Here is a 13,252-nt window from a genome sequence, read left to right on the forward strand (position 1 = left end):
TATCTCAGCTGCATTCGGGCGGAAGGCGGGATAAACATTATATCGAACATAAAAAGTGGATTAGATAGTGCCTTTAATACTGCATTTGAAATGTGCAACCAGTGGTGAGTCACCACCAAGCAAAAACCGCGCATGCTCAGAAAAGTAGCGTCAGATTTACCGCCCATCCGAGCACCAACTGGCAGAAATGTAGATCGGCGCCTATGCTTAGACTATAGTGTGTGAAAGTGCAAGTTATCCAAGTAGCATGTGGTTGCATGACTTGAATAACCCGAATAACTTTGCACGACTGCTTTCGCGTGGTTACTAATGAAAGGCTAATTGAACACGACAGCTCGGATAGCGTTGTTAGTTTTCAACACCTTTTGGCGGCATTTGATGACTTCGCGGGAGTGAGAGAACACATCCTGGTTAATAACATTTATTTTACTTTTGCGAGTTATGTCGGCGAAAAAGTTTACTAAACTCAAGCGTATTTAAAGGAGCGGTGATGTGCAGTGCAGGGGGCGTATGATCTGACGTAAACACGCTGTGCAATACCTAAACAGTCCGTGCGAAACGTGAGCTTTGACTACTAAACGAGGCAAAATGCCGTAAAAAAAACAAAAAACTTAACAACGCCTCGAGGCAGCGAAAATTCCTCTGATATATTTTGTAATCGAATCACTCCAGTTACTCGAGTAATCGTTTCAGCTCTAGTTAATGTTCATGTCACGATATGGAAATGAAGTATTGCTAGCAGTTATTGGATATTTCATGTTATAGACACAATAGAGTGTTCACATTAGCTGCATTGTTAGTCGTATATGCCGTATTTTACAAATTAGAATGCATAAAAAAAGAAGAACATGTGTTTTTATCTTACAGAGGATTGTGAATGATAGGAAAAATTCCAAAAGAAGTATATATATATATATATATATATATATATATATATATATATATATATATATAATTGCCTTCCTGTTTCATTTCTATCCCATGTGGCACATTTAATATTTTACTTTATATTAGAGATGTCCGATAAATGCTTTAAAATGTAATATCGGAAATTATCGGTATCGGTTTCAACCTCCCGATTTTGCCGGGAGGCTCCCGAATTTCAGTGCCCCTCCCGAAAATCTCCCGTGGCAACCATTCTCCCGATTTCCACCCGGACAACATTATTGGGGGCCACTACAACTGTCATCACGTCCGCTTTCCCTCCATACAAACAGCGTGCCGGCCCAGTCACATAATATATGCGGCTTTTACACACACATAAGTGAATGCAATACACATAAGTGAATGCAATTCATACTTGATCAACAGCCATACAGGTCACACTGAGGGTGGCCGTATAAACAACTTTAACACTGTTAAAAATATCAAATATGCGCCACACTGTGAACCCACACCAAACAAGAATGACAAACACATTTCGGGAGAACATCCGCACCGTAACCCAACATAAACACAACAGAACAAATACCCAGAACCCCTTGCAGCACTAACTCTTCCGGGACGCTACAATATACACCCCCCGTTACCACCAAACCCCCCGCCCCCAACCTCAACCCCGCGACCCCGATAGTTGTAGTGGGTATCAGGATTATCTCAGGGAGAGGATGTCCCAAATTCCAAGCTGCTGTTTTGAGGCATGTTAAAAAAAATAATGCACTTTGTGACTTCAATAATTAATATGGCAGTGCCATGTTGGCACTTTTTTCCATAACTGGAGTTGAAGTTGTTCTCTTATTTTGGAAAACCTTGTTTTTGATTGATTGATTGAAACTCGTATTAGTAGATTGCACAGTACAGTACATATTCCGTACAATTGACCACTAAATGGTAACACCCGAATACGTTTTTCAACTTGTTCAAGTCGGGGTCCACGTTAATCAATTCATGGTAAAGTTACATTGTTTAATGCATCCAGCGGGGCATCACAACAAAATTAGGCATAATAATGTGTTAATTCCACGACTGAATATATCGGTATCGGTTGATATCGGAATCGGTAATTAAGAGTTGGACAATATCGGAATATCGGCAAAAAAGCCATTATCGGACATCTCTACTTTATATTTTATTGTAAAACTGTGAACTGTATTCCCTCTATGTACTCTTTGTTCTTGTAAGACACTAATGAATGGTAAATACGACAAACAATGTTTGCAAATTACAAGTTCCCTTGTTTTCATTGTCAGCCGTCATTCCCCTAAGGAACTCAGACTTCCTGTTTTTCTGGACAAGGTTTTGTGTTGTCACTGTGATGTGCGCAGGGACTTTGGACAAATGTTTGTCTATGTGCTCCACAAGGGACGTGTGGTCCCAGGGCTACACACTGACAGTACATTGGTGTCATGGGGATAGTGGACTGATGACCCTGAGGTTTAATCATCATGTTTACACTGTGTTTGCCTGAGCCTCTGTGGCAGAGCATCACAACAGACGGGGAATTACATCAGCTAATCATCAAATCAAAGCTGGAAAAAAAACATGTTTGTCTCATTGAGGTATGTTTTGGTCTAAATGTCTCTGTTTAGACCAAATTAACTTTCATTAAAATGTGTGCATACCAAATAAATACATTAGCAAACGATCTTATCTTATAATTTTGTGGTATTTCTGGTGGTAAATCTAATATACGGTATGAGATAATAGTTTTTCATTGTACTTTCTTTTTTTATGTCCTCAAATTGCCGTCCCACAATGCTCTATATCTTTCCCAGCAAGCATAAGACATTGATATGTTGATAATACATACACGTCCTTTACAACTGACTTTGAAACAACATTGCAAAATAGCTGTATTTGTAAATTGATCCACGTTGTTGGTTGAGAAATGACCAAATTTCAATGGTCAAATCAACGTCAAAACCTGACATTGAATAAACATCGCCAAAAAGTATGTTGTTTCAGCGTTGTATTTGTATTGTACAAGTTTTCTTACCTTCTGGTACATGCTGATGTGTATTTGGGATCTGCATAAGTCCTGAAAATTGTAGTCGATAAGCTTTTTCCTTTTTTCTATCATCTTATTATGGAGCATTCATCCTCCGCTTTTGCCATCTCTAATATAAAGTAGTGTTAAGTTCTAACTTATATCTGTCAGTAGACTTGTTATGGAAGCGCGAAAAACTGGGTTTACATCATTCACCTACGGAACTTTAGTTATTAGAGAGTTCCAGTCGGACGGTTTTTCACGGGACACAATTCATGCCTTGTTGCAATAGTGAGCCACGGATGAGGAGATGCTGCTCCGTTATTGATTGAAGTAAAGCCTGAATGTCATTAAAACAGTTAGCTCCATCTTTTGACACTTCTTCCACCCCCGTCCTTGCACGCTACACCGCTACAACAAAGATGACGGGGAGAAGACGTTGTCGAAGGTGAGCCACTTAAATAAGACCGCCCACAAAACGGTGCGTCCTGAAGAGACTGTCAGAAAGCGATTTAAGATGGTCTGTAAAACATAATCTATGCAACATTTTGGTCAAAGAACCACCATTACATGTTATGTAGACCACAAGGAAGTATTTTAAACTTACAACAAAAAATCAGAATATGACCCCTTTATGCGCCTCTTAATCCAGCGCGCCTTTTGTATAAAAATAGACCCTGAATAGACCCGCTCATCGGCAGTGCGCCTTATAATCCCGTGCGCACTATGGTCCAAAAAATGTGGTACATGTAGTCAGAGGTGGGTAGTAACGCGCTACATTTACTCCGTTACATCTACTTGAGTAACTTTTGGGATAAATTGTACTTCTAAGAGTAGTTTTAATGCAACATACTTTTACTTTTACTTAAGTATATTTATAGAGAAGGAACGCTACTTTTACTCCGCTACTTTTACTCCGCTACTTTTATCTACATTAAGCTCGCTACTCGCTACTGATTTTTATCGATCTGTTAATGCACACTTTGTTTGTTTTGGTCTGTCAGACAGACCTTCAAAGTGCCTGCCTTACTGGTGACGTTTCACTTCGTTCCACCAATCAGATGCAGTCACTGGTGACGTTGGACCAATCAAACAGAGCCAGGCGGTCACATGATCTGACTTAAACAAGTTGAAAAACTTGTTGAGGTGTTACCATTTAGTGGTCAATTGTACGGAATATGTACTGTACTGTGCAATCTACTAATAAAAGTTTCAATCAATCAAAAGCGTGAAGGAAAAAAGATAATTTTTTATTTCATCCGTACATCCCGTCAAAAGCCTAAAGACTGACCGCACATGAGGATGTTCCTGTCTTCACAATAAAAGTGCCGCTCCATCGCGCCTGCGCTTTCAAAACAAGAGTCTCCGAAAGCCAGCGCAAACAAGCTAGCAAGCTACGGAGTTTGCCGCCAATATATTTCTTGTAAAGTGTATAAAAACGAATATGGAAGCTGGACAAATACGATGCCAAAAACCCACCACTTTCATGTGTTCCAAACAGAAAGGAGGAACTTTTCTTCTCCATTTGAAAACGTGGACGTTATCATCCCTACTGTCTGATTACAATCAACGCAAGTCATCAGAATCAGGTAATAAACCAACTTATATTCTAGTCTTCATGAAAGAAAGGAATCTATATGTTAAACATGCATGTATATTCATTAAAACACCTTTAACATGTGAACAAAAACAGCAAAATAAATAAATATAAATTATATACTGTATATATCTATGTATATATATATATATATATATATATATATATATATATATATATATATATATATATATACGGTATATGAGTGTGTATGTTACTCATCAGTTACTCAGTACTTGAGTAGTTTTTGCACAACATACTTTTTACTTTTACTCAAGTAAATATTTGGGTGACTACTCCTTACTTTTACTTGAGTAATAAATCTCTAAAGTAACAGTACAATTTCTGGCTACTCTACCCACCTCTGCATGTAGTCAGGTTAAGTTACAATGCTACAAGTGAATGTATCATTACATTTGTCAATCTACTGTTATTATTAGACTTACAGCTTTACAGACTTAAATGCAGTTTGGGTAAAACCTTCTGACCGTAGCGGGTTTCTTAACCATGCTGTGTGCCTTGAACGCTGCGCCCCGTGTCAGATACACAGAGAGGATAAATTGTCACTAAACACATAAATTTGTGGAGTGAAATGAGCTTGTCAATACAACCATTAACAGAGTTTTGATTGATTGATTGATTGATTGATTGATTGAAACTTTTATTAGTAGATTGCACAGTACAGTACACATTCCGTACAATTGACCACTAAATGGCAACACCCGAATAAGTTTTTCAACTTGTTTAAGTCGGGGTCCACGTTAATCAATTCATGGTAAGAGCATTTTATGTCATTGGGTCGCATTGTAGACATATCTTCATTCGAACGACAACTGCCGTGTGAAAAATGTGAAAAAAATGGCTGATTCGTGTAGAGGTTTCCTGGAAAACCTCCACCATGTATAAAGATGTCAGCTGACATCACAGGTTTGTAAACAACACAAGTTAAGGCAAATCTCCAACCGCTGTTTGGAACAAGGCACCATATTTTTTTATTATGAATAGGTTGGAAATCTACTTTTTGGCACTTATGGAATCCCAAATACACAAAAACAGGTACCAACAGGCCAGAAAAGTGGGCTTACGTTAGAGCTGAAACGATTGCTCGAGTACCGTATTTTTCGGACTATAAGTCGCAGTTTTTTTCATAGTTTGGTCGGGGGTGCGACTTTTACTCAGGAGCAACTTATGTGTGAAATTATTAACACATTACCGTAAAATATAAAATAATATTATTTAGTTCATTCACGTAAGAGACTAGACGTAGAAGATTTCATGGGATTTAGCGATTAGGAGTGACAGATTGTTTGGTAAATGTATATCATGTTCTATATGTTATAGTTATTTGAATAACAATATGTTACGTTAACATACCAGGCACGTTCTCAGTTGGTTATTTATGCCTCATATAACGTACACTTATTCAGCCTGTTGTTCACTATTCTTTATTTATTTTAAATTGCCTTTCAAATGTCTATTCTTGGTGTTGGTTTTTATCAAATAAATTTCCCCCAAAAATGCGACTTATACTCCAGTGCGACTTATATATGTTTTTTTCCTTCTTTATTATGCATTTTCGCCCAGTGCGACTTATACTCCGGAGCAACTTATACTCCCAAAAATACGGTAATTTGAGTAATTCGATTACAATATATATTCAAGGATTTTTTTGCTGACTCAAGGCGTCGTAAAAAAATGTTTACCTCATTTTGCCTCGTTTAATAAACAGTAGTCAAAGCTCACGTTTCGCAAGGACTGTTTAGGTATTGCACAGCATGTTTACGTCACAGATCATACGCCCCCTGCACTGCACAACACCCGTCTTTTAAATACGCTTGAGTTTAGAAAACTTTTTCACCGACCTAATTCGCAATGGCAGACGTCACAGAAAGCAGTGGACAAGAGCCATAGCAAAACGAGGGAATTAAAAAGCGACAAAAGTTGTCTAAGGTGTGGGAACACTTCACACTAAAATCAAAGGAAAATGCAGTCGTATGCAAACATTGCAAAGTGGAGCTACCACAAAAGCACAAGTACGATGCTGCAGCACTTGTTGAAAGCATCCGATTTGAGGGACGTCCGGAGGCGAGGTAAGTCATCTTTTATCAAATGTAAACGCATAAGTTGTGTTAGTAAAATAAATGTTATTAACCAGGATGTGTTCTCTCTAGGGATGTCCCGATCCGATATTTGGATCGGATCGGCCACCGATATTTGCCAAAAAATGCGTATCGGCAAGGCATGGGAAAATGCCGATCCAGATCCAGTTTTAAAAAAAAAACGGTCCGTGTTTTCCAACGCACCGATTTAAATAATACATTCCACTTTTCTGCTGCTCCGTAATTTCCGTTCCGCATTTTCCAGCACACCTTCAACACATCCACAATTCTCACGCAGTTGCTTTTAGCTGCTGGCATTACACGACAGGCTCTTCCCACTCTTTCCTGTGTCTCCCTCTCGCAGACAGCGAGCGCACCTTCTTACACACGTCACATACTGTCACGACATACGTCACATACGTATACGTCCTCCCCGAGCAGAGAGGTAGCAGCATGGCTAACGTTAGCTGTGATGCTAGCGCAGCCACTAAGGTGCGCGCCTGCTCAAACATCCTCTGCGCACGGCAAATCTATGCCACGCACAAAATCAAATAAAAAAATAAGCGCATAACAATTTTCGACACACGGACACGACTGAGAAAACCGTTTTCGTCATCATTGTTCAAATATTGTAATGTCTGTCGAGACGCTTATCTCCATTCGGTGCCACACGCCCACACCATCAAAATGCTGAGGCAAAAATTTCCAGATCAACACCGTCTGAAAAAATTAGTGATCTATTTAGTTGTGATTTCCTTCTCTGCATGAAAGTTTAAAAGTAGCATATATTAATGCAGTATGAAGAAGAATGTTTTAATGTAGACATGCAAGCCTTGAAAGAAAATTTTGAAAATCAAGACTACATTTCCTGCAAATGGGTGCATTTCTACCCTATATTTTAACTTTAGATTTATTCTCATATCAAACTCTTTTGGCTGTCTTTTTGACACTTACATCCGGCGCCCCCCTCCACATCCCGGATTATAAATAATGTAAATAATTCAATGTGATTATCTTGTGTTATGACTGTATTATGATGATAGTATATATCTGATAGTATATATCTGTATCATGAATCAATTTAAGTGGACCCCGACTTAAACAAGTTGAAAAACTTATTGGGGTGGTCAATTTAGTGGTCAATTGTACGGAATATGTACTTCACTGTGCAACCTACTAATAAAAGTCTCAATCAATCAATCAAAACACATAGAATCATCATACTGCTGTGATTATATGCATCAAGTGTTCATTCAAGGCTAAGGCAAAATATCGAGATATATATCGTGTATCGCAATATGGCCTTAAAATATCGCAATATTAAAAAAAGGCCATACCGCCCAGCCCTAGTTTCAATGATGCCATTTCTGTTTGTCATGTATAATTTTGTCTATTTTGTGTTTATCTTTGAATAAACAGGTCCGTTTCTTGTTACCAACCATTGTGTTTTATTCAAACTCCCCTAATTCAGCTGGCTAGTTGTTATCAAGAGTACTAAAACCCTTTTCAACATGATTCTGACAACTAAGTAGGCTAAATAACTTTAAACTTTAATACATGCTCGGATAGGCCAGTATCGGTCAGTATCGGTATCGGTCAGTATCGGTATCGGATCGGAAGTGCAAATACAATATCGGTATCGGATTGGAAGTGCAAAAACCTGGATCGGGACATCCCTAGTTCTCTCACTCCCGCGAAGTCATCAAATGCCGCCAAAAGGTGTTGAAAACTAACAACGCTATCCGAGCTGTCAAGTTCAATTAGCCTTTCATTAGTAACCACGCGAAAGTAATCGAGCAAAGTTTTTCGGGTTATTCAAGTCATGCAACCACATGCTACTTGGATAGCTTGCACTTACACCCACTATGGTCTCTGTAGAATTTAAGAGTTCCAAGTCCTTGTTCACAGTGGTAGCACTTATGTGCCAAGTTCCTGTCAGGCATATTGGTTCTGAATATGAAGTTGTGCATTTCAAATGCAGTATTAAAGGCACTACCTAATCCACTTTTCATGTTTGATATAATGAAAACTGTTCTTATTGTTTTATTTTTAATACTAAGAATATATTTGTATTTTAACTTTCTCAGCAAATATTAATTTTGAACTAATTGTATATATATTTATTTTCATCTCAAACATGTCATGATGGCAAAATGAAAATTGATTACTATTTTGCATGCAATGAATGCAGTGAACTGTATTGCATTCTTAAAATTTTAAACTGTTGTCATTATTAAGTGGTTTGTCTTTTTATATTGTATATGTATTGTTGGCAGGTTGAAAATAGCTCAGCGGATTTGCGTGGAGAAACCAACTGAGGAGGTATCTTCCCTCCAGGTTCTCTGGACCAACAATCACCGACATGACCGCTCCTTTTCAGGGTTTGAACGCTGGTTTATTTTGCAATAAATTGTCTTTCGTGTGCTTTTCAGCAATTGTCTTTCGGCTTGTCTTTCTCGCTCTCGCTTACTCGTGCTCCAACTCCCACCCTCTCTCTTCCCGGCTGCTGCCTTTTAACAGAGCGACAGGTGATTAAATAGGCAGGCCCAGGTGGGCCATCTACGCACCTGTCGCTGATCTCGAAGCCGGTCCTGGCACACCCCGCTTCGCTGCAGGTCCGCAGGCCATGCCCCCCTCCACACCAACGTTTAAACAGCACCGTATAATAATCATCAAAAACGCACGAGAGACAAGAACTTTGTTTATGCGGTCACACCACACAGCACATAGGGCTGTGAGCGCACCTGTTTTTATTAGCACACACAAATTGGCACAATCAACCACGGACGCATTTTAGCTGTGCATGTCAGCCTTCAATAATGAAAAATAAAAGGAAATAAAAGACAATAATTGAGGGCACATCTTAACATGTATAATTAAACCTTGATTAAGCAAAAATATGATTTATTCGATTACTCGATTAATCGATCGGGATATTCGATAGACTACTCGATTACTAAAATATTCGATAGCTGCAGCTTTTTGTATTGTTTCAGTTTCACAAATTCTTCAGTGAATTCACCAAAACGTCATCGTGGAGTTATTGAGTCTGTAAAACGGATTGGAGAGCTAGCTTCCGCAGCTAGTGGGTCCATGACGATGACTTCTGTTTTTTTTTTAAATCAGCCATTTTACGCCCATGTAACAGACACCGTTTGAAAACAGTTAAGGTATGTAAATAAACATTTATCTTTCCGTGTAAATAACTCATTTCGCAATGTATATATCTGCGGCTTATAGTCCGAAGTGGTTAATATATGGAAAAATAACAATTTAGTGGGTTTGGATATATATTTATATATATATATATATATATATATATATATATATATATATATATATATATATATATATATATATACCGGTGCGCTTTATCGTCCGGAAAATACGGCAAATCAAACAAATGTACAGTTAATACATGTGAACGGTATCAGCCAGTCACACTCATGGATGATCGGTAGAGATGTCCGATAATATCGGACTGCCGATATTATCGGCCGATAAATGCTTTAAAATGTAATATCGTAAATTATCGGTATCGGTTTTAAAAAGTAAAATGTATGACTTTTTAAAACGCCGCTGTACGGAGTGGTAAACGGACGTAGGGAGAAGTACAGAGCGGAAATAAACCTTAAAGGCACTTCCTTTGCGTGCCGGCCCAGTCACATAATATCTACGGCTTTTCACACACAAATTAATGCATGCATACTTGGTCAACAGCCATACAGGTCACACCGAGGGTGGCCAAATAAAAAACTTTAACACTGTTACAAATATGCGCCACACTGTGAACCCACACCAAACAAGAATGACAAACACATTTCGGGAGAACATCCGCACCGTAACACAACATAAACACAACAGAACAAATACCCAGAAACCCTACAATATACACCCCCCGCTAATCCCACCCACCCCCCCACCTTAACCCCGCCCCTCCAGCCCCGCCCACCTCAACCTCCTCATGCATGTCCCAAATTCCAAGCTGCTGTTTTGAGGCATGTTAAAAAAAAATAATGCACTTTGTGACTTCAATAATAAATATGGCAGTGCCATGTTGGCATTTTTTTCCATAACTTGAGTTGATTTATTTTGGAAAACCTTGTTACATTGTTTAATGCAACCAGTGGGGCATCACAACAAAATTAGGCATAATAATGTGTTAATTCCATGACTGTATATATCGGTATCGGTTGATATCGGAATCGGTAATTAAGAGTTGGACAATATCGGAATATCGGATATCGGAAAAAAGCCATTATCGGACATCTCTAATGATCGGTATCAAATTTGGCAGCATAAGTAACGTCGGATTTGACCACATACAAAAGAGGCCTGGGTCAGATTTGAAATAAATTGAATTATACCGTTCGCACTGACATGAAAAAAAATCAAGATACATTTCATTTTGTGGCCAATGAGAAGTCTTAGTTGTCAGAAGGAGTTACTTGACTTTTAATTGGTTTGCTGAGGCTGTGGTTCGATCCGCCCTACTGGTCCTCACTTCCATAAAAGTCCGGCTGTGGCTGTTGTAGAGCTGACTGGGCGGGGGGGGGGATGCAGGAGAGCCACCAGGAGCTCTCTACCTTGAGGTGTGGAGGACGTCCGACTTTGCGATTCACGTTGTTCTTGTTTTCACTCAGAGGTGTGCTATATTTGTGGTGAATTTAATGCTGTCTTCCTTCTCATCCAGCTTTCATCACATGTTCCTCTCAGGTGATCATCTCACTCATCTTCATCCTTTCTTTTGTATGCTTCGCATTCTTTTACAATTGTAAACTGTAAATGTCATTGACACTGGAATGGAGAACTCAAGCGAGATTGCGTTCTTTGTCCTGAGCGCGTACTTCCACATGGGACAGATGAGATACTTGTATTTTGTGCTATTGCTGCTGTGGTACTGTTCCATATGTGTGGCCAACACTGGTCTCATCGTGGTGATATTTGTGGACAGGAGGCTGCACGAGCCCATGTACATGCTGCTTTGTAACCTGCTGGTGAACGAGATCAGCGGCAGCACGTCTCTGTATCCTCTCATGCTCTCGCAGATGTTCTCGGAGCTCCACCGCGTGCCCGTGTCGTGGTGTTTCCTGCAGATGTTTTACATCTACACGTCCGCCGCCGTGGAGTTTTGCAGTCTGGCGGCCATGGCTTACGACCGCTACGTCTCCATCTGCAACCCCCTGCGTTACAACGCCACCATGACCACGGGGAGAGTGGCCGTCATCGTTCTGCTCGTCTGGTTGTATTCCTTGTCTATATACCTGATATCCTTCGTGTTTGTCGTCAATGTGAAATTTTGTGGCAACGTCGTCAAAAAGGTGTATTGTGACCACCAATTAATAGCTGAACTGGCATGTTCGGTTTCAGCTATCAACAGTGTAATTGAACTTTTTTATGTCATTATGGCCTTAGTCTTCCCGTTTGCTCTGGTCGTGGTGTCCTATGTGGAGATCCTCGTGGTTTGCTTCAGTACCTCCAAAGAGAACAAGCTAAAAGCCATCACCACCTGCACCCCGCACATTTTTTCCATGTCGAACATGTTTGTCGGCGCAACTTTGACCGTTTGCGAGAGCAAGCTCGAAGGTATCTTTTTACCTGACAGAGTGCGTGTTTTCTTTTCCATATATCTGCTTATTTGCCAACCAATGCTCACCCCTTTTATTTACGGTTTAAAACTGCCCAAGATAAGAGAGTCGTGCAAAAGATTTCTATGGCGCAGGAAAGTATTTTTCTGGCAAGAATCTCATTAATACAGCGCCAACTTAATATTCCAATACGACTGTTGTCTGTCTGGTTGTATCACCGATTACTTCTCCTAAGGCCCTTTAGGATGGTGATGGTGAGGTTGTGCAGACCCATACTTGCCAACCATCCCGAATTTTCCGGGAGACTCCCGAAATTCAGCGCCTCTCCCGAAAACCTCCCGGGACAAATATTCTCCCGAAAATCTCCCGATTTTCAGCCGGAGCTGGAGGCCACGCCTCCTCCAGCTCCATGCGGACCTGAGCGAGGACAGCCTTTTTTCACGACGGGAGGACAACAGGGTGACAAGAACTAAATCATCCAGACAGAGATAAATTATATTATTATGTTTATCTTACCTAAAAATACATATATTTATTAATTAAAATAAAAAAAACTAAATCAATTTTTACTATATTTTGCTAAAAACATCAAAATTAATTGTATTTTTATTTGTATTTTTTCTGACTCCTTATTGCATCCAGCCTTAGAATTACACATTAAAATAAACATATTTGAAATAATTAATTTTAAATGATCATAATAATTAATTTAAAATGACCATATTTAATTATTAAAATAATTGCTTGTTTATCAACAACTTTAGCATTTTATTTATTACATTTTGAAGCTCTCAGAAGCCATGTTATGTTATATTCCTTAAGATTTATTTATGCAAGTTTGAAGTATCAATTATCTAAACACAGTTTTGTTTGCATATTTTCAGGATTTAGATATATATATATATATATATATATATATATATATATATATATATATATATATATATATATATATATATATATATATATATATATATATATATATATATACATACATATACATATATATATATATATATATTTATATATATATATATATATA

The 13,252-nt window shown here is 38.8% G+C and overlaps 1 protein-coding gene and 1 long non-coding RNA gene across 2 annotated transcripts in view; one reads left to right on the top strand and one right to left on the bottom strand.

The window, feature by feature from the left end:
• The first annotated feature begins 11,424 nt into the window (after nt 1–11,424).
• Nucleotides 11,425–12,375, top strand: LOC133574130 (olfactory receptor 6N1-like). Its single transcript, XM_061926207.1, has one exon. The coding sequence runs from the start codon at nt 11,425–11,427 to the stop codon at nt 12,373–12,375; it is 951 nt and encodes a 316-aa protein (XP_061782191.1).
• A 123-nt stretch (nt 12,376–12,498) lies between these two features.
• LOC140677458 (uncharacterized) overlaps nt 12,499–13,252 on the bottom strand; it is a 9,831-nt gene continuing 9,077 nt past the window's right edge. The window contains exon 3 of the long non-coding RNA XR_012049253.1: nt 12,499–12,627. This is a non-coding gene — a long non-coding RNA (uncharacterized lncRNA). The remainder of the gene's footprint in view (nt 12,628–13,252) is intronic.

This window comes from Nerophis lumbriciformis, linkage group LG31, assembly GCF_033978685.3.
Source record: "Nerophis lumbriciformis linkage group LG31, RoL_Nlum_v2.1, whole genome shotgun sequence".
In the NCBI taxonomy this organism is placed as follows: Eukaryota; Metazoa; Chordata; class Actinopteri; order Syngnathiformes; family Syngnathidae; genus Nerophis; species Nerophis lumbriciformis.

What these genes read in the sequence shown, in the direction of transcription:
- LOC133574130 (XM_061926207.1), top strand. Translation starts at nt 11,425, where the DNA reads ATGGAGAACTCAAGCGAGATTGCGTTCTTTGTCCTGAGCGCGTACTTC.